This window comes from Nesoenas mayeri (assembly GCF_963082525.1).
Source record: "Nesoenas mayeri genome assembly, chromosome: Z".
NCBI classification, from domain to species: domain Eukaryota; kingdom Metazoa; phylum Chordata; class Aves; order Columbiformes; family Columbidae; genus Nesoenas; species Nesoenas mayeri.
Window position 1 is genome coordinate 75,078,429 of NC_137542.1, and position 27,932 is coordinate 75,106,360.

The window sequence follows — 27,932 nt, forward strand, 5'->3', positions numbered from 1 at the left end:
TGTTTGTAAGTGAATAAATATTCAGGAATGTCACCACTGACGGAATCAGATATTCTCCAGGTACCATCTCTCTGCAGCCAGGATTTAAGGTAAAGGCAGAGGATTTTATATTCTAATAAAAGGTACCTTTTCTTGAGCACAGAAAAGACCATGATTTTCACTGTAATGTCACAGTTACTTACAGCTCTCAAAGTTTTCAGAAGTACACATCCAGATGGCTCTTGCATTTTTTTTTTTCTTCTTTTCAAACCACCATATTTCCCTTTTATTTTTAACATCTTAAAAAAAAAAAATTCCAAACTCTTTGAAAAAAGGGTTTGGTCACAAACTTCAGATTTTGACATTTCAAGACTGAGGATTCTTTGATTCTCTGCTGCCTTATACAGGAGGGATTTATTTTCCAATTAGGATCTCACCAGGGCTATTGGCTTTTCCTGCTCTCATAGGAGCTTGCCTTTATGAAAAATATTAAAGCACTGACCCCGGTTACAACCAACATTGCTAGTGTGTGAGTGATGCTGTGAATGGGACTAAACCTGCTCGAGGCTCCAGTGCAAGAATAAGCGTTAAAGGGAAACTCATCTCACTTCTCTGAGAGAGGGATGAATCATTTTCCAGGGGTATTATTTGCCTGCGCAGATATGACAGAGTGCCTGGACAGCTGGCTTAAATTTAGACTTGCCCCTTTCAGGTATTTCCAGTGAGATCAGACGAATCCACTAGTAAAAGTCTGGAGAGCTAATCAAGGATGAGACTTATCCACTCGGTTTCATAATCTCTTCAAGGACACTTGGGAGACATCGTGACATTTCTCCTTGAATTTGATGGGATATATGCAGTAGAAAAGAGAGAATATTTACTAGCTGGTTGTCCAGGAATTTCACCCACCCTTCCCCATGGTGCGACCCAGGAACTTTGCTCTGGGCACACCTTTTAGTATTATTCAGGTAAAAATATATGTATATATATATTTAATAAATTTAAGTCCCAAGTACACTGTTGTTGCATAATCTACGTAGGAAAACAAACAAACAAAACAACAAACAAAATAATAATAATAATAATAACAACAACAACAACACTAATAATAATAATAATAATAATAATAATAATACAATAACAATAACAATAACAGTAACAATAATAACAAAGGAACAAAAATCTACTACCATTAATTTAAAGCCAGCTAATATAAATCTTAGTTAGATTATCTTTCTAAATGGGCAGGCTCAGCCACAACCTGTTCCACACTGAAAGGGCAACATTAAGCATCCAAAAGGATGGGACATGCAGCTCTCACTGCATACACTGTAAATACAGGTTGGTGTTGGATCTCTCGGTGGACTGGCCACTTACTACAGTGTTTTATGCTGGTGGTTTATGCTGCATTTTCCCAGGGTTTGGGTTTTTTGGTGGCAGGTAACTGCAATCATGCTCACAGCCCAGCCACGACTGCTGCTCTGCAGACGCAGCTTCCAGGAGCTGCGGATGTGAGAAAACCCAGAGCTAACAACACCATTTGTTGTGCCTTTCACTCAGCCAAATTATTCTGCATTTGCCAGATTGCTGCTGTGTGTTGTTCAGATCGCAGGCCTGCAGCGCAGGAGGAAATATTTTAGGAAATTATTTGCATTTGAATACCTGTGTCTCCTTTCTCACCGAAGATATTAATGAAGACATCCGCATCTGTTCCACTGCCGCTAACTTCACCGGTGAAAACTCGGACCACGTATTTGTTGACTGCATGGAGAGAGGCAGAAATCCCAATACATTAATAACTCAGTGGTTTGATACAAAACGCAATAGTACAAACCATTTCAGGTTGTGCTGGTGTTTTCTTGAAAGCACATCTGAGTCATGGCACCTAGATCCTGTGCACTGAGAGGAATAATATCCATAGTCGGAGCTCTGATACTTGGATATTGACTGCCCTGGGCAAGAGGAACAGATCACCCAGTTCCTGGCCTTGACATTGATGAGAGGAAGGTGCAAATTTTGGTGTTGATACATGATCATCATATGAACTTGGACCTACACACCAGCCTTGCTTTTTCAAAACATCAATGAGTTACGGAGCCAGACATCTGCCCAAACTCAGACCTGACCCCTCTGGTCCGAATGCCATTTCAGAGCTATTTTTGCAGCTTGGTTTACATTAAGCCTGGCTGGTGACAATAATTATTTTGAAGAAAGGTCACTCACACTGCTAAAATACAAAAATCTGAAGCTGACCACCCTGATACTCTGCCCAGTTCAAAAAAATAATAATCTAGTCCTTTCCGTTTCATGGAGAAACAGGGGTGAAGTCAGAAGTTGTGATACTACAAAGCTACATGATGTGTGGCACCATACCAGTCAACACATGGGAGAGCCACACCATGAACATTTCACATATGCTATGCCAGTGATCTTGACAACCAAGCTCTTCAGAGGGATCATCATGGGACTAACTTGGCTCCAAAGAACAGCAAGAGTGAGCTCAGCTTCTTCTGAAATCAATGTGAAAACTCCCGTGGCCTTCAGTGTGACTACATTTTGGGCAAACATGAGCATCTTGGAAAATCTGCCATTGAAATCTACCTGACTACTTTGGTCCTCCAAGCAAACTTAAACATGACAGACATTTAGTGCCATGTTCTCTGTGCAGAACCAGTGCTGGAGACAGACAGGAAGACACAGAGCAAAACTGATGAAGATTAATGCAAAATCTACTGCTGAACCATACATGATAATGTATATGACCTCAACAAGGTGTCTGTTATACAGCGTATTACTGGGCCCTTGCCAGCTGATACTGCAAGTTCTGGGCTACATCACCTCTTTATTTCTGAGTCTTTGCTTCTGCAAAAGGGAAAAATACACACATTCTAAAAATAAACGTTTTTTTGCACCATGATCCTTGGTGAGCAACTTTTTCCCTTCAGCAGGTGCAAAGTTAGGGAGAAGCTTGTCTGGGCTTCCCATCCAACACAGATATAAATTCCCTAAGGAGCTATAGACTGTCACAAACCCTGGCTTACCACTCCCAGAGCAGGTCACCTGCTTCCTCCACCACAATCAGTGTATATTAAAGATTATTCTAAAGGACAGCAGACACTGTGGTGCATGTGCTCCCCCTGAGGCAGAGGATGCGAGAACAAGCGCACGAGAAGCGGTTGTTGGACCATCCCCTGAATTATAAAGATGCGCTCAGCTCCCGGGGTGAGGAGTAAAAAGGCAGAGCCCAAACAGAAGGGAAAATCACCTGTCACGGTTTAATGAATGTGCTCTGGAAAGGCTAAAAATCGAGCTGACATCCTCTGCACCCCATTGCAAAACATGCCACAACAAATAAAATAATAATGATAAAAGTGCAATAAATACTAAATAACAAACAAAGAGGAGGACAGAGACAGGCTCACATAAGGGAGAAAATGCCTTAGTGTTTCTCTTTAACTCTTTTGCTTCAGTTCAGAGAGCTCTTACAAGCTGCTAGGAATACGCCAACACCAAAGGATTAAATTTGTATTAGCCAAGGATGGAGATGGTGCAATTTAGAGCTCCCATGTGGCCACTAAGCTGCTGTAACTAAAAGTGACCCATAGTACATCAGGATCTTTAGTCTTAGACCACATTATTCAAGAAGTTTTGATCCTTGCATCTCCCCTAGAATATTTATTGTGATGTCAGCAATTAATTTCCCACACCACTTTTCAGGGGCCACAAGAAACCGATGGGATAAATGGGTCTACAAAGGGACAAGCATCAGCAGCTGAAGTCAGATTACCCTTGTAGGATCAGGCTCTGTGCCTCTGAATTATAGACCAGAAGGATGCTGAAGACATGCAGAACACTGAGAAGAACATGTAGAGAAGAAGTCAATGAAAAGCAATCAGCAGCTGTGACCAAAAACAGGACAGGAGGGGCACCTTGTATGTCTTCTGCAGAAATACGACTGGTCAGCAAGAAAAACGCCAGTGAAAGATCCAACAGGGTGAAAGATTTCTCAGCATTGTTGTATTTCAAACCTAACGTTTACAATTACGCCGTTTGACAAACCGCTCAGAACATCAAGTGCTCCCAAGGGCTCTGCACACACATGGCGTTGCTGGCATAGTGTCACTATGGAGACTCCCTTGTTGGAGTTAATTCCTGAGCCTGCAGAGGTGGACAATGTGCTGGGTTATCGCCTTGGGCTGGTGGCAACCACAGGGCACTCTGCTGCAAGGGTTTTATGTTGTCTCCTAAAATGCAGGAGAAGCTGGTGTGTAGGGCATGTTCTTCTCAGTGCTCCTTGCAGAGCAGACATGTTTCCACAGGCAAAGCTACCCCAGGAGTGCTTGGATTAGGTCATAGCACACCCCTGCTCCACAGACCATGGAATCATGCGTAGTATGTGCTCCTTAGGTTTCCCCCTCAATTTTTTTCATATGTTCCCAACTCTGAAACTGCGTGTGCTCAAGCCAGTCCCCATGCCTGCCCCACTCAGCCCTGCGTGCAGGACGATTATAGCTCCATCTTCAGGAAGCAAACAGGGTTAATCCTGAGCTGTGCTGCATTTTTGCCAGGATTTGCTCTTCCTATCTGAGCAATTCAGCACTCAGCTGCAGCAGAGAGAGTGGCTCTTCACTCTGCTCAGGGGTCCTTCTGTGCTTCATGCGTCAGCACACCTTACAGAATTGCATAGTGGATGTGCAGATTTAAATAGAAAGGGATGCTACATCTCAAAAAGACATTGAGGATTCAGCTGCTAGAAGCATGTAGGAAAAAGCTCTCTTTGCAGCCAGGCAGAGATCTGGCTGAAGTCAAGCACTCTTCATTTTAAGCATGGGTGGATGTTGTTCCCTATTCTGTAAGCCCTTAATTATGCATTATTTAAAACAGTAACATCATCTTTTCAAAAATACCCACTTGACTTTTTTTAATCTCAATACATAGTTCTGCGTTCATCTGCAAAACAGAGACCAAGATGTTCCCTGGATTTTTTTTTTCCTGAATGCTTCTCCTAACACTGAGTACATGCATAATGCTAATGTATGGCTGGTAAGAGCCGTAACTCCATCTAGCAGTTCAGACTCACTGCAGCACAGGCAGGGAGAGGGGAGCTTTCTGAAGAGCAAAATTAGTGGCTTCAGAAGCGCAAACTGCAAGATGCCAAGAGCAGAAGAGCTAACAAAAATTTATAGGCAGCTGCAACACAAAAGTGCAAATGTCCAGCATGGTTACAGCACCTTCCTCTTCTTTACAGCCGAGTGTCTGCTTGGTTAGAGACAATGGGGCTTCCCTGACATCTCTCATCCAACATGATGGCACACACAAAGCTGTCCCAAGAACGCATTAGGAAATGTTGCCAGGATGCCATCTCGGGCAAGCAGTGGGGTGGCACTAACTGACATGACTCCATTGCATTAATTCAGCAGAGGTGTGACAGCCAAGCAGCACCTCTGTTACTAACCATCTCAGCCGCAGCTTTCAACAGCTAAGAGGAAAGATTAATGTTGCACCGTGGGTTAAAGTCAGGCTCTTTCCACTGAGGGCCAAGGGGTTTATATTGGTGAAGGGCTTTGATGCTACTGGCACTGCCAACTCTTCTCCTGGAGTAGGAAAGGCATGGGGCTCCTACCCCACAATATACCCTGACTAAGGTGACCTCACTGCCACCTCCATTGCCAACCCAACACCTCACCCAACATCTTTTTATCCAGCCCCAATGCCCCTGGAAGCCCTCATGCACCCTCTTTCCTGCCTCAAACCATGGAAAATGCATAGACACATCCCAGCCAAGTCCTTCCATCTGCAAGATGCAGACGACAGCTCACCCGTGTGAAATTTAACTGTTAATGCTGTTTATTTATCTATATGCTATCATGGTCACCTGAGGTGCCATAGGATGGAATTGCCTAAGGAAATCTGGTAGCTAATATTATTTGTGGCATTAGATAGGATGTTTTTGCACAAGCTACTGAGTTTGCAGCAGCAGGAGCACCAGATTTAGGCAAGGAAACAAAGTCAACTGTGCTTCATTACCTAGAGTTATCATCCCCTGCAGGGCACAATGAATTCCCTGCTAGACATCCCTGCCTACCTGTCTTGTGCATGACCCACTATGGAGCAGGTCAACAGCACAGCATCCAACAACTGAGAGGTGTCACGGTCTTCAGAAACGAGTCACGTTGGGTTAAAAGCAGGGAGCTAAGTCAGAAGCAGTGATGGATTCTTCTCATAAGACAGCTTTCAGCAGTTATCCTTCTGTTTTCACAGTGCTCCCAAGGGTGGCCATGTCTAAGATCTATCCTGTGCTGCTCAGCTCTGAGCAGGCAGATTTCAAAAGACACAAAGCGGGGACAGGTAGGGGACAGGCAACGCTACTGTCTCTGAATTGCTGCTGGCAAAGGAATACATTTGTATTTAGTATGAAAAGCAAAAAGGATTGTTGCTAGAGGCAGAGGCAGGAGGCTGGATCTGCAGACAAGTCACAGTTTCAACCTGACTTTGCCACAGCCTTTTTTTCACACGCCCGAGAAGGTGGTTTAACATCCATATGCCTCAGTTGCTCGCTGTCAGATTGAGTCAGTCATTCCAGCCCAACAGAAGTTGTCTGACAAAATCTCTTCCAGATGGAAAGCACTGACTTGTCAAAATGGAATCTCCTTTATACAAATGCTATCAACACATGCCTCAGTAACTGCTGGACCTCTTGGACCTTGAAAGGTCAAACAGTCTCGGGTTAGGTCTCAAAGCTGGGATCTGACCTCCCAACACACTTGATTCACAGACCTTGAGGTGCTGGAGCGAGTTGAGAGAAGGGAACGGAGCTGGGGAAGGGGCTGGAGCACAAGTGTGATGGGAGCGGCTGAGGGACCTGGGGGGTTCAGCTGGAGAACAGGAGCTGAGGGGACACAGGGACACAAAGAAACGGCCTCAAGTTGCACCAGGGGAGGTTGAGGTTGGATGTGGGGAACAATTTCTTCGCCAAAGGGCTGTGGGGCATTGGAACAGGCTGCCCAGGGCAGTGCTGGAGTCACCATCCCTGGAGGGGTTTGAAAGATGCATAGATTGGGTTCTCAGGGACATGGGGCAGTTGTGGACTTGGCAATGTTGGTTTAACAGTGGGACTCAATGATCTTGAGGGTCTTTCCCAATCAAAATGATGGTGGAGATGCCTTACTGCATTTTCATATACAGCACTATTTCTGGAGTTTCTGCAAATACTGCAGAGAAGAAAATTCGCCCAGCTGTAATCATTACACCTCTCGCTACTGCAGTAGCAGGGACCCTAGAGATAGCTATGCAGAGCAAGACATAATGAGAACCTAAAGCAAACCCTGTTAAAGCAGAGGAGTCCTGGTGAGTTCACCAGGGGCTAACTGTCTCTCAAAATCATGGCCTGTTCTTGCACAGAACAACTGCACAGAGTTAAGGAGTTTTTTTTTCCCCATCCAGCAAAGCCTTGAATTCAAAGGGTTGGTTTAGAGCTTGAGAATAATTGATCTCTGTCAAGAGTAATGGACAACTACCTGCCTTAATGAGCTGCACCTTCAAGGGTGGTGAACAGCTCCTTAAACCGAGGGTTCAAAGTGGAAATGCAAATTACAAGCACAACAGGAGTGCAGGCGATGCTGATGAAGAAAGATCATTATTTTTGTCCATGAACACCTCTACCAAAACACAGTGTTAGTGGGGGAGGAATGCTGAAGAACCTTTACACAGTTTTGGGCTGCACATCATCAGAGGCAGCACCAAGGATGCAAGGCTAGACATGAGGAAGAAATGTATGATAGTGGGGGTGGTGAAACACTGGTACAGGTTGGGCAGAGAGGTGGTGGCTGAACCATCCCTGGAGACATCCCAGGCCAGGCTGGACGGGGCTCTGAGCAACCTGAGCTGGTGAAGATGTCCCTGCTCATGGCAGGGGGGGCACTGGGTGAATTTTGAAGGTCCCTTCAACCCAAACTATTCTATAATTCTATGAATGCCAGATCAGTATTTCATTAATCTCAGAAGACCTCTCTAAAAATGTGTTCTTCAGAAAAAGATATTTTTGCTGCCTCCCAAGGAGGTATAACACATGGGAAAAGAAAACTATAATATTTGCTCTGCTGAATATTACTTTATCCTAATCCGCTGTCTTGTGCCCCTCCTATAATGAACTCAGACGTTTGGTCTCCCCATCCAGCCCAAAGAACATGAGATTCAGCCAATTTTTTGTGATTTTTATGTGAAATCGAAGTATGCATCAAAACAGTTAAATATATTAGGATTCAGCCCAGATCATCCATCTGCAAAGCCTGCGAGAGGCAATCTACCACATGCAGGAGTCTTTGCTTGTAGGGTATGCTAAACTGGTGTTCCTACTGAGACTTCAAAGTGATGATGACATTTTGAAGCGGGTTTTAAATGACCTTGCTCAAGAGACAATAGCGGTATAGTTGTTGAGGCGTGGAGCTTAGCATGGGCAACCCACCTTGTGACAGCAGCGCACAAATGCTTGTTCACCTAATTCTCCAGGATTTCTCATTATTTTTCATTAGTTCAGCCCCAGGGTGGGAGTCCATGAGAAAAAAAATCCCAGACATTTCACAAAAGAAATATCTGCTTCCTGCTTTCCCCAGATCTGCTATTACAAAATTGGGGAAATCACTGAAAATAACCCCTTGGGTAAAATATTTCTGCTGAGGATGAAGAGAAAAAAATTTTACAATATCATTTAAAATAATATTGCTATCTCTGTACTTCAGTCTTGCTCTGTATAAATAATGTATTTAAAGAAAGTCACTATTTCAAGTATGATAGTTGAAATAATTGCAATATCTAAACATATTTGCCAAAATTATCCCATTTTCACAAATGTGCTGCACTATCTGTTTTGTATTGTATACATATAGATCTATATGCCAGCCACACACAAGTATTTCCCATGTCTCACTAAAATCTTTTATCTTTAAACATGAGATCCTGTATATGAATTACAGATATTGATTTCCATCCCATTTCTGAGCTCTGTGCATCTTGTCTTCCTGGTGGCTTACAAGCCACCAGTGTTTTTTACTTCTACATTTCAATTCCTCTATGCCCTTACTCATTTTTAGACACAAAACAATGGGTAAAAAATATATTACCAGTAAAATGTCCACAGTTTACTTGTTTTAGACACGGTAATATGAGACAGGGAAATTTTGCAGGTAGAATAAAATCCTTATTAGACCAACCAAAGTATTTTTGAAAAGGAAAAAAAATATATATAATTGGACACTCAGTGTGTCAAACAGCATGAGAGTTTTTCTCCATTGTTATCAACTAGGTAGTAAAAAATATTACTCCTTCTATAAACCTCGTTTACTGAAAATCTCAGCATGCAGAAAGGCCTTGTCCTTAATACAGGGGGTATTCACCATTATTCAAAAGTAAACAACCCATATTTATTTCATAAATATATTTAGCTGTCTTTTCCTGTGCTGATTACACACTTCCAGTTCTCAGTGTAAATAAAGATGAGTTTTGATGAGCAGGCAACACCTGTTAATATTTCATCCCCCCTCCTTCTACATTCTCAGAATTAAGCTTTCCAGATATTCCGATCATGGAAGTTCCCAAAATGTAACAATTCATTTTGAATCATGACCCAGGGGAGACAGGAGAGGGACCAGTCCCACCCTCCAGACCCAGTTCTTCATAAAATGAGGCTGCAAAGCCCACAGGGCATCATCGACCAGTGTCTTGCACCCAAAGTGCTGCTCCTTATCAGAGCTTCCAAGTACCAGCGTGTTATTGAGAAATATTGGCCACAGCTTCAGTTCAGATCTAGTCCAGCCCTTAGGGACATGCATAACCCATTGGGACCGGAAGGGTTTAGCTACTGCTTCAAGGTCAAGCATGATCTGAAAAACATATAGATGAGGTTCTTGGGGACATACTTAATTACCAGTGTTGGGTTAATGGTTGGACTTGATGATCTCTTCCAGCCAAAATGATTCTATGTGCATACAACACCTGCTGCCACAAGTGCTTCCTCAAGCCACAGCTGGGTTGGTGTCTCATAAATCTTTAAGTCAGCCAACGTTAAAACTCTAGACAATGAACTGTGAAGTCTTAACACAAGCCTTCTCTCAAGGAGAGAAATCATACAGCTCACTTTCCCAAACACATGAGATTTAGGTCCTAGTGGATCTAAAAACCTCAGAAAACATCTGGGACATGTTGACTCTACATGTCCCCCTCTACTCTGCCCTGGTGAGACCACACCTGGAATCTTGTGTCCAGTTGTGGCCCCTCAGTTCCAGCAGGACAGGGAACTGCTGGAGAGAGTCCAGCGCAGCCACCAAGATGCTGAAGGGAGTGGAGCATCTCCCGTGTGAGGAAAGGCTGAGGGAGCTGGGGCTCTGGAGTTGGACAAGAGGACACTGAGGGGTGACCTCATGCATGTTTACAGATATATAAAGGGTGAGAGCCATGAGGACGGAGCCAGGCTCTTCTTGGTGACAACCAATGATAGGACGAGGGGTAATGGGTACAAACTGGAACACAAAAGGTTCCACTTAAATTTGAGAAGAAACTTCTCCATGGTGAGGGTGTCAGAGCCTGGCCCAGGCTGCCCAGGGGGGTTGTGGAGTCTCCTTCTGTGCAGACATTCCAACCCGCCTGGACACCTTCCTGTGTAACCTCATCTGGGTGTTCCTGCTCCATGGGGGGATTGCACTGGATGAGCTTTCCAGATCCCTTCCAACCCCTGACATTCTGGGATTCTGTGCTTGCACTGATGCTCTCAAAAGGAAGAGGCAGAGAAGTCCAGCATAATGCCTGCAGAGGCTCACAGACTGCCTTTCCTACCTTTGAAGGAAACTGTTCTGTGTGTCTCTCTGAACATGGTCTTCTCTGACCCACCATGAACATAAACTATCCAAGTCTCCTTGGGTGATCTCATTAACTCCATCCCAGACAAGGATAGACCAGTGATTCGAAGAAACTTGTGAGATACTAATGGATTGAGGCTGACCTGCAAGTTGCTCAGTTGAACTTCTCTCATTTGTAATTATAATAAATTTTGTTGCCATTTTTTAAAGGCAAGGCTACCCTCTGCATGTATAAGTGCATGGGCACTTTTCACCACTCAACTGGCTTTACAGGAATCCAGTTTCCAGTCTCTCAGTGTGACCTTACAGCCACTACCCCTTATGACATAACCGTGAAAACTCACAGATACACCATATATCAAACCCAAGTCATGCCAGAATTGACACAACCATTGACCTTCCAGTTCAAAGCTGATTCTTGTATAAGCAAGGCAGAAAACATGCAGATTTAACCCCAGATAGAGCATGGCTACACTGACTCTTGTCTTGCAATCCATTTTTAAAGTAATATGTATAAAAAAACAAAAAGCAAAACAAAACAAAAAGGTGACCAATGCCTGGCACCTTTAAGTATGGAAAAGATGTTAATGCAATGGTGTTGGATGCTCCCATCCCCAAGGTCTGGGTGTGCCAGGCATATTGACTGCCCTGCTCCTCAGTAACGTGATATATAACGCACTCATTGGAAACACATTCATTTTTAATAGAGCAAATAAGACCAAACCATACCTACAAAACCAGAGAACAGAGGAGTTTTACACTTTGAGGTCACACACATGCTTCTGTCCTACTGTGAATATGCAGCTTTGAAAGAGTTTGACATGAGTTGCTGTCCCATGAACATTTGCAGCCCTTTGTGTCCAACATTAAACAATTTCATAGTGCTGATGGCCAAAGAGCCAGCTGGAAATCAGTCCCTGATTCTCAGCCTCAGCAGGCTGGTTGGCAAGACTTGACCAAAATTTGACAGGTTAGCATAAATAGAGATCATACAGAAGACTGAATTAATTTTCAGGTATCTGTGCTCTTTAACATGGTTTTAAGGAGCAAGCGAGTGCCCTTCCAGAAATAATATTCTTGCTTTCTCTCAGTAAAAGAGTGAGTATGGAGAATTGTTCTGGTTAGGGAGAGATTTCAAGGGTGATCAAGAACAGCCAATGTGTGTTGGTTGTACATAACCACAACCTTTTCCCTTGTTCTGAGGAAAACTGGGGGGCACAATGTAGATAACTTAGACTAAGCTCAACCAGCTAAATAGCAGTAACAGTCTGTTGTGACCCCAGAAAGAAGATGGCTTATGGATAATTAACGTACCACGTAAGCCAACAAAACCTCAGCTCCTTTTATGAATTAGCACAAAAAGTAGCCTTGCAAAAATATTCCAGTGTTACGCCTTGAGACACACTTCAATCCACCTGAAGGCCAAATCTTGGGACCCCCTGCTTTACAGCTGGGTGATAAAAGATGTACCCATCACACACAGGGATGGAGAAAGACACAGCCAAGGTGTCCCACCTGCAGTGGGTGTGGAGCAGCTCTGGGGCTGCAAACCAGCAGGGAAAAGGGAGTGAAATCCAACCAAATGGGAGTCACCATGGGGTGGGAGACACAAGGGTCTGTCCACAGAGTGGCACGAGTGATTCATGGCTGGTCTGCAAACACCAGACAACAGGCTGGGAACGGATTCCCAAATCTCATTTTCTTTTGTATCTCCATTGGGTTACTGACCCAATTAGTGCTCTCCTCCCCCACCGCTTTGGTAGGACATCAGACACCTTCCGAGTGATCCAAAACTCACCATACTCAAAGGAAAATGAGCACCTGACTTCAGCTTTGAGCCGGTCCCTTGCATAAAGGCTCAGCCACAGTCATACAATCCTAAAGCTTCATAAACTCAAGCGAAGCAGAATAAGGCTGAACAATAGCCCTTCCTTGTAATTAATACCTGTAGTGTAAATTAATCCAGGCTGCCAATAGCAGCTGCTGGGTAAATAAGAATCTGCAGCACTATCGCTGTCAAAGGGCCATGGGCATATGATGCTGTGGATGTGAATACAGGGAATAAAGGATCATTCAAGCAGGAACACTTAAAATGTAACCTGTTCTTCTTGAGAAATGTGTGGCACTCAACAGGGAACATGGAACCATTTTATTCAGACAAGTAAATGCAATCACTCAGGCATCTGCAATCACTGAGGCATCTGCAGTCATTAAGTGTTCCTGCCATCCTCGGTAACTCTATTTGGACCATGAAAAGAACTGTTCTTTTTTCTGTTTGTGTGTCCAATGTTTCAGTTATATATGGACTGTTTTTTCAGAACATACTATTTTCTGCAATTTGAAATACAGTCTCTATTTTTTTTTTTCCTTTAAATTAACCTCTTCAAACTCTCAGCCCCACAGGGATTCTCTGGCTGGCCTGTGCTCCTTACCAAGAAAGAGTCTGAGTCTCCACATGGCTTGGAAGGTTTTGGTCCAAGCATCAACAATCTCCTTCAAATGTGTTTCAAATGCCTCTACAGAGGTTCAACAAACCAGAAACAAGACAAAAACAATTAACTTTTCTCCAGCCTACATCCCACACATATCTCAGAGAAGATGCAGGTCCTAGCAGTTCAAGTGAGGAAGATAGGTCCTCATGACAAAGATGAGAAAGTTCTCCAGGAGAAGGTCAAAAGCTGAAGAAGTTGCAGGGGAGGGAACACGAAGGAAACTTCTTTGTTTTACCTCCAGAAACAAACCAGACTGTGTCTGCAAATGGAGCATGAAAACAGAGCACAGGACTCAGGTCTGTACCTATAGTTGCTGGGAGGTTTGCAAAGAACTTAAAAAATAAAAAGGTGAACAGTGATTGAAGAGACATGACCAGAAAGGAGAACAGTATGGCACTGAACTCTGCTAATGGGAACACGGACTGAAGAAAGAGCAACTAATGTTTCTTTACAGGCACATAAAACCACCATCTTACATCATTATTCATTTATCTAGTAGTCTAGAAAATATTAATACTTAAAGTGTAAACAACACTGTTTAATCCATTCGGAAGAAAAAGAAAGAAACAAACAAAAAAAACCCCAAAGCAACAACACCAACACAACCAAATTTAGGGCAAATGAATTGTATGTACGAAGAAAAGCATATCACAATCTAATTTCAGACCCTTACAGATCCAGAGGGAACCGAATGAATTCAGATAAATTTACATTTGCAGTTGATAGTTCACCTCAGCAGCCTGGGAATGTTTATCTTTCATTAATTATGGTTCAAGGGGAACTGCAACCTGAGATAGCCGAGCTAACCCTCTCCTCTTACAGATTCAGACCTGCCACCTGGACGGCATCCAACCCTTCACTCGTGCCTCTGGCCTCAGCCCAGCTCCCTGCGTTTACACAGACGGCCTCAAAGCATCCAAACCACCCTACTCAAAAGTAGGGTTTTCTCCTGATAAAAGCAATGGGAACAGATGCGTTTTTTGACAAATGCCTCGTTAAATCCCTGCTTTCATACTCTTAAGGCAAGAGGCAGTCTTATTTGTATTTTTCCTGGATCAAGCATGCAGTGAATAGCTGATATACAACCCAATAACGGTTCTCCAGAAGATCGAGCGCTTGAGACTAGGTTTTCTCCTGCTGAAATGAAAAGTTGTTCCAGTAATTTCATTGGAGCTGCACTGATTTTTTTAACAGCTGAGGGTTTAACCCACAAATCTTTTCCTGCTGAAAGACAGGTGTCGAGCAGGATGGAGGAAATCAAATGTGCTCCTTTGAATCAGCTCTCCCAAGCAGGAGCAAAAATAAATTCAGATAAACTGTTGTGTCATGTAAAAATCTATTAAGATTGAACAGTTGACTTCCCCCTCCAGGGAACCTCTCACCAATTGTGTATTGCTTTGACTCATCCGCCACCTTCTCCAGACCCCTCCTGCCCCTCAGGTGTCCTTAACTCTTCAGTTTCACAAACCAAGTCGATAAAACAACAGCAAAGGCCTTTGGCACATACAGTCCCAGCAGTCACAGGGTGGGTTTTTGGCAGGGCATCTCCAGACATTATCTCATTCCCCTGTGGCAGACACTCTGGAGGGGTCTGCGTTTATAACATACTCCCACATACGTTTCTTGTCAATGGATGTTATTTGTGAATGCTAACTCACACACAGTATCCTTTAATGCTTACATCTTCAACATATTGAAACTGTTTTAGGAGGTCGTATCTTAGTAGACAAAAATTATTTAATAACTCAGGAACAAACAGTGTCATGGTATATTGTTTCACTGTTAATTTAAAACATGACCTCAATAAAAAAATCATACTTGGCTCTTCTGGACTATCTATCGATGCTCAAAGCCCTGTATCAAGGCTGGCAATAAAATATTTTTACCAAAAAGAAAAAAAGCTCCTAAGAGGTCATGCCAACAACACTAATGGAAGAAATCACTACTTATTCTCAAAAGTATGTGATACTAGCAAAGGCACAAGTTTCCCTTGGACCTGTGGCTAGCGGTGCTCCAAATTAAGCTCCCAGAAGGGAGTCATGCATTGGTGAGGTCATCAGGAAAACACAACTCGGTTTCCTCATTAGCACTTGCAGATAAACTGCTGACATACCACCTGAGGCTGCTTTGCTGGCTCCACTTTCACGTCTCTATCGTCTTCCCACTCACGTTACATGCACTATACATCACCACATGGCCTACACATTGATATCAATTTGGGAGTACATGTCTGGTTTGCAAGCTGTCCTGGCTTCATTTCAACATCATTAGCTTAAAACCACTCTGAAAAATAGGCACTGGTTCAATATGGATATCATACGCATACAGTAAACCAGAGTAGAATTACAGTGAGAGGGCTGGCTTGTTTATGGAAATTTCCTGCAGGTCATCACCAGAGCCTGGAAACACTTAACTTTATACACAGGGCTGCAACCACACTACCTCTTCTGGTAGCACACAATGATACCAGCTACATCTTCCAGGATGGGATGCTCCTCATCTGTATGCAGTCACTTAAACTAACTTAAAGTAGTCATTGCAGTTCCTTCAGTACTCAATCAATGAAAAAATCTTCCCCAAATAGCCATTTATCCCACCCTAAGATGTCAGGTCGAACACTGGAAGAAGGAATTACCCTCTGGAGGCATCTTCCATCTCCCAATTTCTCTGTTCACTGACTACAAAGAAAACTCAAATTAGTGAAGACTATACAACTACATTTTATACAGAATCATAGAATCACAGAATGGTTTGGGTTGGAAGGGACCTTCAAAATTCACCCAGTGCCACCCCTGCCACGAGCAGGGACATGTTCACCAGCTCAGGTTGCTCAGAGTCCCGTCCAGCCTGGCCTGGGATGTCTCCAAGGATGGTTCATCCACCACCTCTCTGCCCAACCTGGGACAGGCTCTCACCACCCTCAGGGACAACAATTTCTTCCCCATATCTAGCTTGAATCTCCCATCCTTTAGTTTAAAACCATGCTCATCTGAAAGCAACCCCATCTGTTCTGACAGAACACCAGAAAGTTGAGCTTTTTGGAAAACCCTTACTTTTGGGCACATCCATGGGATTCAGGCTGCCGATGAGGTCTCTGACATATAGCCCGTCCCCGTCCTCCTTGCTCAGCCAGTTGTTGCAGGGGAAGTAAAACCGAAGGTGAGGTCTGTTCATGTCGGTGACAATGACACGGTCAAGGAACCAGCCTGCGTTCAATCCAGTGTTGTCGTGCTCAATCCTAGAGGAAGAACAACCCTGGATTTGGTACTTTGATTAAGACTGGCAGCTAGCACTGTAATTTTGTGGAATAATTTATATTAGGCAAGGCTAGAGGAACCATACCAAAAAAATGCTTCTACAGACCTGTCTATCTGAAGTGTTTCATAGGACTTATGGGCTTTTTCAGGGTACTTTGAAAATAACAACCTTCCATATAAATTTGTGGTTAGATATCATAGGTGCATATATGGGCTTTTATCTGCAAGGTGATGCACACAAACATACACATATCTGCATGCTCATTCAACATATGCATTCATTCACTTCACTTTGTATAGATAAAACATAAGTGGCTCTCCTCCTGTGCTGTGTCCCTTCTGCTTTTTTCTCTTATTCTATTTTACCTATTTCTTCCCATTTTCCCAGCCTGCTTTGTACTACTTACTAATTTTTAATTTTATATAGGTCAGTCAGATGGTGGTTAAACATAATAATTATCATTTACATTATACTAATTTAGTAAAACTCCATTTACCTCCATCAGGACATAAAAACAGCCCTAAACACCTTCCTCGGTGATTGCATATGACAGAAATACAATTCTTGGTGGGGAGCGTGGATAGCTATAAGTAATACCGCAGGTGATTTCACGCTTCAGTTCAAATCTTAGGCAGTAAACAAGCTTTTACCACCCGTTAACTTCACCTTGATAGGAGCACGTTAGCGAATAATGAATAAAACATGTCAACGCTAAAGCCTCTACAGCCCGTCATTCGATTAGCGCCTTGCAGAGCAAGTAGTGTGGTAGGAACGTTGTGCGGGTACCTTATTTTCTTTATTTGTCCAACGTTATTGGTTTTTACTCTGAACACGTCTGTTTTGCTCCTCTCAAATGCCGTGCTGCTCCTGTAATACACACACACCAAAAGCTATGGTAAGAAAATAACAACCTTGTCAGCAAGCACATGTTGTGGCCTGACAGAGTGCTAGTGTTTAAGGATGAAGAAATGTCATTTCTAGCACTGGGTAGACCTACTTCTCTGTGCCCTCTTTCCCATGACACACTTTGGATGCCCTAAGTACTGACACTTAATGGGCTTTTTTTCCCTTCTCGATCTCTAAGAGTCCTTCCAGAGGGTGAGGTGTAAGCTTTGGGGGAAATGCAATGCTGGCCCAAGCAGATGCAAACCTTGGATCACATTCCATATCACCTCCAAGAATAAAATATGACAAAGTTTTTTTCAAAATCCTCAACTAAATCACCCATAGATGTAAAAGCTGGGGCAATCTGTAAGACTTTCCCATTACCAAGTGGCTTTCAGAGGTGTCTAAAAATGATCTCCAGCAAAGATATTTCATGGAAGTGTCAATGAAGCAAAAATGAAGAACTCCAACTTTTTGGTAACACCTTGTCTGTGATTCCTCAACTCTGCTAGCCCACCCATTGGTTGCTAAAACAGAGGTAACAGAAAAAAAAATCAAAATGCAAGAAAAGGGGAGAGTGGAAAGTGCTCACTTGGAGTGGTAGAGTCAGATTTTGTTTTGTCCTTGTGTATGAGCGCTTGTTGGCCAGCCAACGTGGAAGACCTTGGTGAATCAAGACACCTGCACATCTACCTCATTTGCTGTGTTCTGCTCTCAGAGGTGTCCTCTCTTGCCCCCAGTATCAGGTAGACCAGCTCTTGGTGATGCAGCAAAGGTGGTCCATAACCTGACAGGTTCCCTGCGGAGCTGCAGATCTGCCCAGAGCTCAGCCAGAGATAAAAACATCCAAATGCATAAAAAGTTTCTTTCCGCTCCCATCTTCCAACATTTTTTAATGACTATTGGAACTCCCTCTGCAGCTTTCTCATGTGATTTGTATCTCATTAGCCTGTAGAACAGGAGCTGAGGGAAGACCTGTCTCACTGCAACTGCCTGAAAGGAGGTTGGAGTCAGGGAGGTCGGGCTCTGCTCCCAAGGAACAAGTGACAGGACGAGAGGAAACAGCCTCAAGTTGCGCCAGGGGAGGTTGAGGTTGGATCTGGGGAACAATTTCTTCCCCAAAGGGCTGTGGGGCATTGGAACAGGCTGCCCAGGGCAGTGCTGGAGTCACCATCCCTGGAGGGGTTGAATGATCACGGAGGTGAGGTTCTCAGGGACATGGGGTAGTGGTGGACTTGACAGTGTTGGGTTAACAGCGGGACTCAATAATCTTAAGAGTCTTTTCCAACCCAAATGATTCCATGATTACATGATTTTTTCAAAGCAAAATGACTGTAGGACAGGGACCAGTTTGTTTGTTTGTTTATGAAGTGCTAAATGTGCAGTTTGTATTTCACAGGTGCAAGTGGAAGGCAATATACAGTACATAACCCGGGTCAGTGGATGAAGAATTTAATTCCCAGTCCTGCCTCGAGCCTGTGGTGTGATCTTTGGCAAGAAATTCCATCCTCTTTGAGCTTATATTTTCCATAAAAACACTATGAATAACACCAAGGCAAAACCCATCCTTTCTATGAAGACATGATGTCTCCCACCTGCCTTCCCTGATGGGCCCAAATTTCACCTGGTCCACTAAGCATTGATGTTGATGATTCAGCACAGTAAAATCCACAAGTAATATTAAAAATAACAAGAAACCACAGCACTTCAGCAGCATAAAGCCGCAGTGACAAGCAGCTTGTACTCAGAAAGTTAATGAATATTAATAATCCGAGCAAGAGGGTTAAGCTTTTTCAGCTCTCTTTTCCACATCACAGAAGGATCTGCTCACACCTTGGTTTAAATGTTATTTCATATTGTTCTGGAAATGTACGCACAGCCTCCTCCTCCATCCTGCTGTTCCAGACGTCACACCAGGACCATCGCTGCTACATGCAAAGGCTAAAACAGTTAACCTTGCCGTGAAGACAAGAGACAATTAAATCCAGCCCAGCCTCCCCCAGTCTGGCTGTCAGAGAGAAAACAGTCAGCGAGTGCAAGGCAATTAGTTTGTCAGGCTTGAGCGAGCATCGTAATGACAGCGGCTTCTCCGTGCATCGGCTCCAGAGATCAATGCACTACTGTAGACTGCTATGGAGAGGGCACAAAAATATTAAGTGAGACTAATTAGCCCAAAGCTTTCAGTGCACTAGTCCCAGTGATTGCTGGTTTACAGCAGTCCTGCCACGGTGCTGGGCTGATTTTGTTACTGGGATGGTGGGACAGTGGTGGGGAGGAAACCCAGTATTGGAGGAGCACCAGGAGAGCATCCAAAAGTGCCCATCAAGCAGATGCATCTTGAAAGAGCTTGGGGAAGCATTTGGAAAGGTGACTGTTGTCCAAGTGTCAAACTCCTGGGAAGACTTGCTGTTGAAAAGTAGGAAGAACCTGATGAGTTTGTTCTCTGGAGGTGAATATGCAGCACCTAGTATTTAGGCTAGACCTGAGGAAGAAATGTTTGACACTGAAGGTGTCAAGACCTATCTTAATGAGCTGCACCTTCAGAGATGGTGAACAGCTCCTTAAACTGAGGGTTCAAACTGGAAATGCAAATTACAAGCACAACAGGAGTGCAAGCGATGCTGATGAAGAAAGATCTTCACATTGTTTTTGTCCATGAACACCTCTACCAAAACACAGTGTTAGTGGGGGTGGAATGCTGAAGAACCTTTACATGGTTTTGGGCTGCACATCATCAGAGGCAGCACCAAGGATGCAAGGCTAGACATGAGGAAGAAATGTATTACAGTGGGGGTGGTGAAACACTGTCCCAGGTTGGGCAGAGAGGTGGTGGATGAACCATTCCTGGAGACATCCCAGGCCAGGCTGGACGGGGCTCTGAGCAACCTGAGCTGGTGAAGATGTCCCTGCTCATGGCAGGGGGGGCACTGGGGGAGCTGGGAAGGCCCCTTCCAACCCAAACTATTCTATGATCACAATCACAAAAAAATTGAAAGCTTTAAGGAAAAAATCCAATCCTTCCTTCTAACATTGTTCTAATTTTTCCAATTAAAAGGAAACAGGAAAAGTGAAAGAATACCCCATGGTGGATGGGGTAAAAAAAAATTACATCTGGGCCATCTCAGAGTCTGATCCAGGCTGGGGCAGGGGTAAGAAATTCATGGCCTGATTGTCATAAGGAGCTCGTTACACCAAACAATGCACCATGCTGGCTTGCACAGCTTCAGTGACAAACAAAGCAGTGAAAACATTGAGTTGGAAATTGCAGCATTGAATTTCCAGTGTTCAGGTTGACTGGGTTTAGACCAAGGGACTGGGCACGGGTAGCCATAAGCTTAGTCTGAAGATCAACAGAATTTCTCTTGGAGTTTCATTGTTTGGCTGGGATATCAGGCTAGGGCAAATTCAGAAACATGTTTTAATCAGGTTTTTTATTTCATGTATTTAATTTGCTTTACCAGCTCTCTGTTGTAGTGTTTTACTGGACTACTTTGTAAGAAACACCCAAGAAACTTCTTCAAAAATTGTTATATGACATCCTCAATTATATTTGGTATCTGAAGCTGTTTTCAGATTGTTTTGGTTGAATGATTACCTGCAGGCTGCACTACTCATGGTACTGCAAATGTGTAATGATTTAGAACAAAATGTCCCCTGTTTGGATAAGTGTGCTAAAAAGCAGCACAAGAACTTGTGCAAATTCAAGGATAGTATTTATAAATCCCTGCTTGCATCTCTTCTGTAGGCTGTTTGCACAGACAACAGAGCTGGTACCCTGGGAGTTTCACTACTGCTTGGTATGTTGACAACAAGAAACCCTCAATGATGCAGTTTTAAATGCAAGACTACATAAACACACAAATATATATATATATATATATATATATATAAATATATATATATAATAAAAGGAAATTAACAAAAGCTAATCTCACCACCTAAATGAAAGTCACATTTGAAACTGAAATTCTGAATATTTGTAGATCAAATTCAGATTTCTGATCAGCTAACAGCACCCTTTCCAGACCTGATCTCTTAGGAACAGAGGAAAAACCTAGGTACTGATTGCAGCGAAGGCATAAAAATAATAACCTTTAGCAGTGACAGACTAACCCGAACAAATTTATCTTTGGATCACTGCATTAATGGTCATTTAAATCGCCTTTCTATTAGGCATTTTATCTGACAATGCTTTGTACACACAGAACCACCTGCAAAAGCACGGTGGATGAAGGGCTGCACAGAAGCACGAAGTGTTACGGCGGATGTCAGTTTGAACAGAATTTTAAAGACGCTTCATTAAATCATCAGAAGGAATCAATTCTTAGTGGCATCTCCCTGTATCTCTACCTGCAGGTCCCCCTGCTCCTGCCACTGACATTTAGCACCAGCAGGAGGGAGTTGGGTACCGGGGATCATTTCAGAAGGTCACACAGCAAAAACCGTCCTACTGCCTGTCACCCACTGGGAAAAAAACACCGCCGTTCGCATTGCTTGTTGTCTCACAGGAGGTGAGTTTCTCGTGGAGTAGGGGTGGTTTTGACATATAGAGGTGACAGGGATGTGCACTGGTTTGTCCCTGTTGTTTTACTGGCTTGAAAATCCAGACAGCTTTGCTCACCCTCAGATTATCCAACATACATTATAGGCTGGGCGAATTTGAGTTATCAGGGCTCTGGCTAGAACAGCAGCTTGCCATAAGATGCAAAAAGCTGTTGGAAAAATGTTTGCAATGTGTTTGCTTCATTCTTCTGTTCCTCCCTACACATCCACCGTCAATCACTCCTGGAGAGAGGACACCGACCTGGATGGATTTACAGACAGCAAAAAAAAACATATGTTCAAACCATATTTACTCCTAACACAAGCTTCAATAGCAGCATCATTAACTTCCTTCTTGGAGTAACAAATACTCCAGGGAGTCTGGTCTGCAAATATTTTGCCAAGACTCTTGTCATGAAGCTGACAACATCCATCAACGAGCGGCTGGAAACAACGCGTGAAGCAGCACATGTCCAGAAATGCTCCAGATGGAGAAGAAACCAGACGAAAAGCACAGTGACCACAGATGTCTCTGTACCAAGGACATTATTAACCTGACCAGCAGGAGGAACCCTACTTAAACAAGCACAGAAGAATTACTAAAAGAAAAAAAATGGTCCCACTTGAAAGGATTTAATTGAATGAGATAAATTGCTCAGGGGTGTAGCAGCATGATGACACCCAGGAGCCAAACACCAGCCCAAAACAGCAAGAGCCTGTGTCCAAACTTAACCTGAAACTTTACAAAATGCAGTAGGGCACATATAAAAAGCCTCTGTCTTATCCATAAGCATCCACAGTATAGATTTTAATAACCTTAATGGTACACGTTGGATATACGCTCTTTCACTTTGTGCTGCGTGGAGCAGTAGTATCTTAATACCACTTCTCCATCTTCGGTGGTATGATTTGCATAAAGAATACTGTGATATTCAATTTAGATAATCTTAGCTATGCTTTATGTCTTTGTTACGAGCAATTTGGTTGCTATTTTCTGGAGAAACTGTGCAAAGCGTGCTCAGCATTTCCCAGTACTAAATGACATTTTGAATTCCATCTACTTCGCCAAATTTGGGGGCAAATTTTACTTTGCTGAAAATTTCTACCTTATTCCCATGGAGAAATATTTTTGAAGATTTTAATGAGAATGAGCTCAGATGTTTTTAAGCTAAGATTAGTGATCTGGGGGGTAGAGACAGGATTTTGAGCAAGGCAGAAAAGTTGACTTTATTCCAAGAAGGCACCTTATAGCCACCCCATGGGAAAACTGGCCAGATTTTACAGTCCCCAGCAGGGATCTGGTCTAGGAGCTAAATTCCCTTAAAATTCCATACGTTTTTAGTAAATTCCTGTTTCTCCCTCTGAGGCTTGACCTTCCTTGTAACTAGCATCACCAGCTGCTATGTGCATAGCTGCAGGTGGATTATAATTCATATGTACACCAGTTCTACCAGCTTTTATTTTTAGGTTGCCCAACACTGCTGGCTGATGATCCTCTCAGGTGGTTTTGTTCCTGAAATGCCAGACAGAGTCTCACCAATATGCCTGATCATGAGAGAGATGAAATTTCCCTTCCCGAATATAGACTCCGAATTGAGCTGTCACTTAACACCGCACGAGGTTGTTAAGTCTTCAGAATGTGGCCTATGTGCTACAGGTTTGTACAGGCACAAATCAGACTACGGTTAGATACATAAGCAGCTTTAACATAGGAAATGTCTTGTGTCATTAAAGGGAAAGTATTGCAACTTATTTATCGAGAAGTGCTTTAGCAGTGGTGTGAGGAGCCTTTCTCCACTGCACCTGGGGTTTGTTTGCTTCTTAGCCTCAACAGCCCCTTCTATACCAATTTTCTAACACCTTCTAACTCATTATATTAACTATTCAGAGTGAATAAGCTTGCTTCTCCATATTTTATTTTTTCCAGAGCAGTCAAACAACCAAATCAGATCTTCGGAAACTCAGTATGGCTGAGTTGTAGTAAAGCTACAAACATCAACATCCTCTAAAGACCATCACTGATACACTCTACAATTTGTCTATTTTTGCTGGCATTAGGAACAGGAACAGCTCTGTCTGGTGACCCAAGATGGCTGATTAAAGGTATTCAGCATAGAAAATTAAAAAAAAAAAAATAAAAAAAAAATAATAATAATTCAATGCATGGTCCTCAAATTCAGTAAGATGCCAGCTGTTACTTAGCAATTACTTCATCTTTCTTTCAGATTGCCATAGTTGCTAAATCTCTTCTATCTCTTCTTCTTTTTTTTTTCAGGAAAAGTCTCCCTGTGATTATTTATTGCAGTTGTCACAAGCTAGACCAGGTAAGCCTGACACAGAAAAGTGGATTTAATTACACTAGCAATAAATAAATATATTTACAACTAAACACTGTAAATGAGCTGCCAGCTGCATTCCCGGTTGAGTTTTACAGTCAATTCTATCCTACTTCAGCCCCAGCACATTGGAAAGCACATGAGCAGTAAAAAACATGAGACTGTGGGGGATCAGCACTGTTTGGTATGTATTGGACCATAGATAAGCAGCTTCTGCCTGTGGAAAAGGTCTTGGTCACTACCAAGATACCATCCAGCAATGTCTGGGTGCCCACCCATGATGGAGCTCATGGAAAGAAACTTGTTGTGGTCAGGCTTTTGTCTTCTGGCTGAGCTGTATCTGGTGCAGGATGGCAGGTGGGGACCCAGAGAACTTTCTGAGCTGGGTTTTGAAGTGAGATTTTGTAAAGAGCAGCCTATGTTGAGCAATGTTTTGCCAGGACCCATTCACCACCTCTGGCACCAATGGGGAGGTGTCACCATCCCCCCAAACTGGCAGAAAATGACTGCAAAGGAGGATTTATTCCAGTACCTTCCAGACCCAAACACTACTTGGCTAAACCTACTGGCCTAAATAAATGCATATTTTGGCAACAGAGTTTGGGTGCTGCCACTTCCAGAACTGATGTTCGTCCTGACAAGTCATGATGAAGATTTGTGTCTGTTTTTCACAGTTACCTTATTGTTGGCCAATGTTAAAAACACATGATATTTCATCAGCTTGCCATGTCTTCCCTTTACCGTGCATGACAAAAAGATCTGAAATGTCATGTATTTCACTACCAGCACGCAATCACAAAAGAAATAAGAAACAGTTATTCTAACCAGAAGCTGAAATAGTAGTAACATCTTTAGGCAACGCATGATATTTTAGTTTTCTGTCATACACGGGGAAATATAAACACCTATAAAATGCCATGCATTTGCAGTCATAAGTGAACTCAAGTAAACATTTTGTTGAAAGATGCATGAGATTCCATCCTTTTGCCATATTCATAGAGCTGCATAATAAATTTGGGGCCAAACTGACTATTTCATGTTTTGTTTCGTATTTAGGAGAGAAGACTATCAATTAAGCACATCTGCAGACACTCCTACACTTGGACCAGCTTTTCTCTCGCAGTTCCTCGATGAAGCACTCTAAGTTGCCAGGCTTTGCTTAGAGATGGAGAAATTTTGCTGGTATTTGGGAAACCCCCAGTGGAAAGATGTAGTTGCAGGTCTAGCAGTTACCTCCTACGAGACTCGTTTTAAAAGCCCTGAACTGCAGAACATTATCAATCTGTGCCTTTCATCCTTGCTCACCAACTCCTCAGCCATCTGCTTTCTGCAGCAACAGGGACCAAGCCCAAAGTGTTAACCCAGGTCTGAACAAGCTCAGACTGCTGCTGCTGCAACCTAAAAGCATCCCTGTGTGTCACTTATTTCTTTCATTAAAACAAAAGTAGTGAGTGCAGGAGGTGAGTTTAAGGTCACAACTGATTAAAAAAATCTATTTTGGAGATCTCTTGTTTTCTTCTCTAAAGGATATAGAGTTGTGGGGTTTTTTGGTTTTCTTTGTTTGTTTGTTTTCTGGAAGGTAATATTTGGATTCTTTCCATCCCTGGAGACGTCCCAGACCAGGCTGGACGGGGCTCTGAACAACCTGAGCTGGTGAAGATGTCCCTGCTCATGGCATGGGGGGCACTGGGGGAGCTGGGAAGGTCCCTTCCAAGCCAAAATACTCTGTGATGCTATGATTCTATGATAAAGCCCTTTCACAATGAAATGGCACTTTATGTAAATTCTGACCACAAGGAAACTCCCTGGAAAGCAGATGTTGCTTTGATGACTTTGCCAAATACTACAAGGCAGATTTGGGTGCTTGAAGCTCTTTCCACAGCAGAGCTGCTGCTGCTCCCAGATCTGATACTGACCTACTGTGGAGCTATGCCATCTTCTACCTGCTTGCCTCCATTTTCTTCTTCGTTAAATCAAGAGAAAGGTTATTCAGCTTTATAACTTCATTGGGATGTCTGGATGGAAGTCACAGAACAGAGACAAAGCTTTTTGTGCACATATATCATAAATAATCATCAACTTCTCCCTGGTGTTTCTAGAGATGCTGGGATAATGATACTCCTTTGCTTAGCTCTGATTTCTGAATTTCGAATATGGCAAACAGGGCTGAAATTTCATGTATTTTCTTTACCATTCCCATATCATTTTCTTTACAGACTCTCATTTGAGTTGCTTCACTGGGAAGAGAAGCTCTTTTGAGGGTAAAATTTAAAATAGCTGCAGGTACCTCTTGTCGGTGCTGTAGAAATGGAGAAAATGTGAAGTTACCGTGTGACAATTAGCTCAGGATTAAGAATTTCTGAAACACATTTTCAAGAACACCAAAACAATAAGAATATCAAAAAACAGAGACACACAGCCTCTGCTAGACCCTGGAGAAGGGATTTATGCTTTATCTTAGTGTAATTGTCTTGCTAAGGGAAAATTAGTACATGCAGAGCTGGGTCTTTGTTATAAGTCACCCTGCTTTCATGTGAGCTGAGCACCTGCTTGCCCTGATGCTCACCTTTTCCTTTTTTTTTCTTTTTTTAGGTAAAAAAACCCCTCATAGTAGGTCTTAATGAAAATCGTTATAGTAGGTTCTTAAATTAAAAAATATGGTTTCCCTAAATTCAACCTAGTGATGACAATTGAGAAGTTTCATCCTGAGGGTGGCATTGGCATCAGAAAAGCAGAACAGTGCAACCACAACAGTGTGCAACCACAATGGTGTGCAACCACTACAACGTTCAACAAAGCACACACCGGATAGAATGAAAACACCCTAAATTAAGAAACAGCTTAAAATCTTCCATTTCTGCTTGCCTCAGGTTTCCTATGACTGGGTGTGGGCGGTTACCCATCAACAATTTTACTTCAACCCCACTGAGTTAGTCTTCAGAAACACTCAAGGACACTTATCTCTGCACCTGACTTAGCATGGAGACCTCAGTGGGATTTAGGCACGCGAACACAACCCATCATGCCCACCCCAACAAGCAATGAATATTCTCGGCTCCTAAATTGGGATCTCCTAATTTAAGCTTTAAGAAACACAAGTATCCCCAGCACCTTGCAAATGTGAGTCTTGTATAAAGTGCATCTGCACACACATTTACACCTACAGAAAGGAATGCAGGTTTGCAGGGGATTTGGTAAGAAATATGCAATGGGAAAAATTCAGATTTCCCTGGTGATCTTGAAATACCTTTTAGATTTATTCCCTTCACGTCCATCAGTACAATATTGTGTTTCATCAAAACACAATAAAAGTTACTGAGGAACAGGCTTCAAGGATACAGATTTCCTTCCAGATACTCACTTGCTTGTGAGATGAGTCTTGGGAGTGATCCCATGCTCTCCAAAGAGTGTAACAAAGACATTGGCATCGGTTCCTGCTCCCCGGACATCTCCTGTCACTGTCACCACCTCATAAACTGTGGAAAGAAAAAAGAAAGATCAGGACAACAGGAGAAATCCATCATCTTATACATTATATATTCAAGTCACCCCCAAACCTGAGCTGAAATACAGACCCTGGAGATGGATCG

At 43.0% G+C, this 27,932-nt stretch overlaps 1 protein-coding gene across 1 annotated transcript in view; it reads right to left on the bottom strand.

Moving 5' to 3' along the window:
• LOXHD1 (lipoxygenase homology PLAT domains 1) overlaps positions 1-27,932 on the bottom strand; it is a gene marked incomplete at both ends in the record, with an annotated part of 153,982 nt that overhangs the window by 109,560 nt on the left and 16,490 nt on the right. Inside the window, 4 exons of the mRNA XM_080362565.1 lie at positions 1,642-1,740; positions 16,375-16,559; positions 17,366-17,446; positions 27,704-27,818. Of these exons, the coding sequence (XP_080218691.1) occupies positions 1,642-1,740; positions 16,375-16,559; positions 17,366-17,446; positions 27,704-27,818 (480 nt within the window). The remainder of the gene's footprint in view (positions 1-1,641; positions 1,741-16,374; positions 16,560-17,365; positions 17,447-27,703; positions 27,819-27,932) is intronic.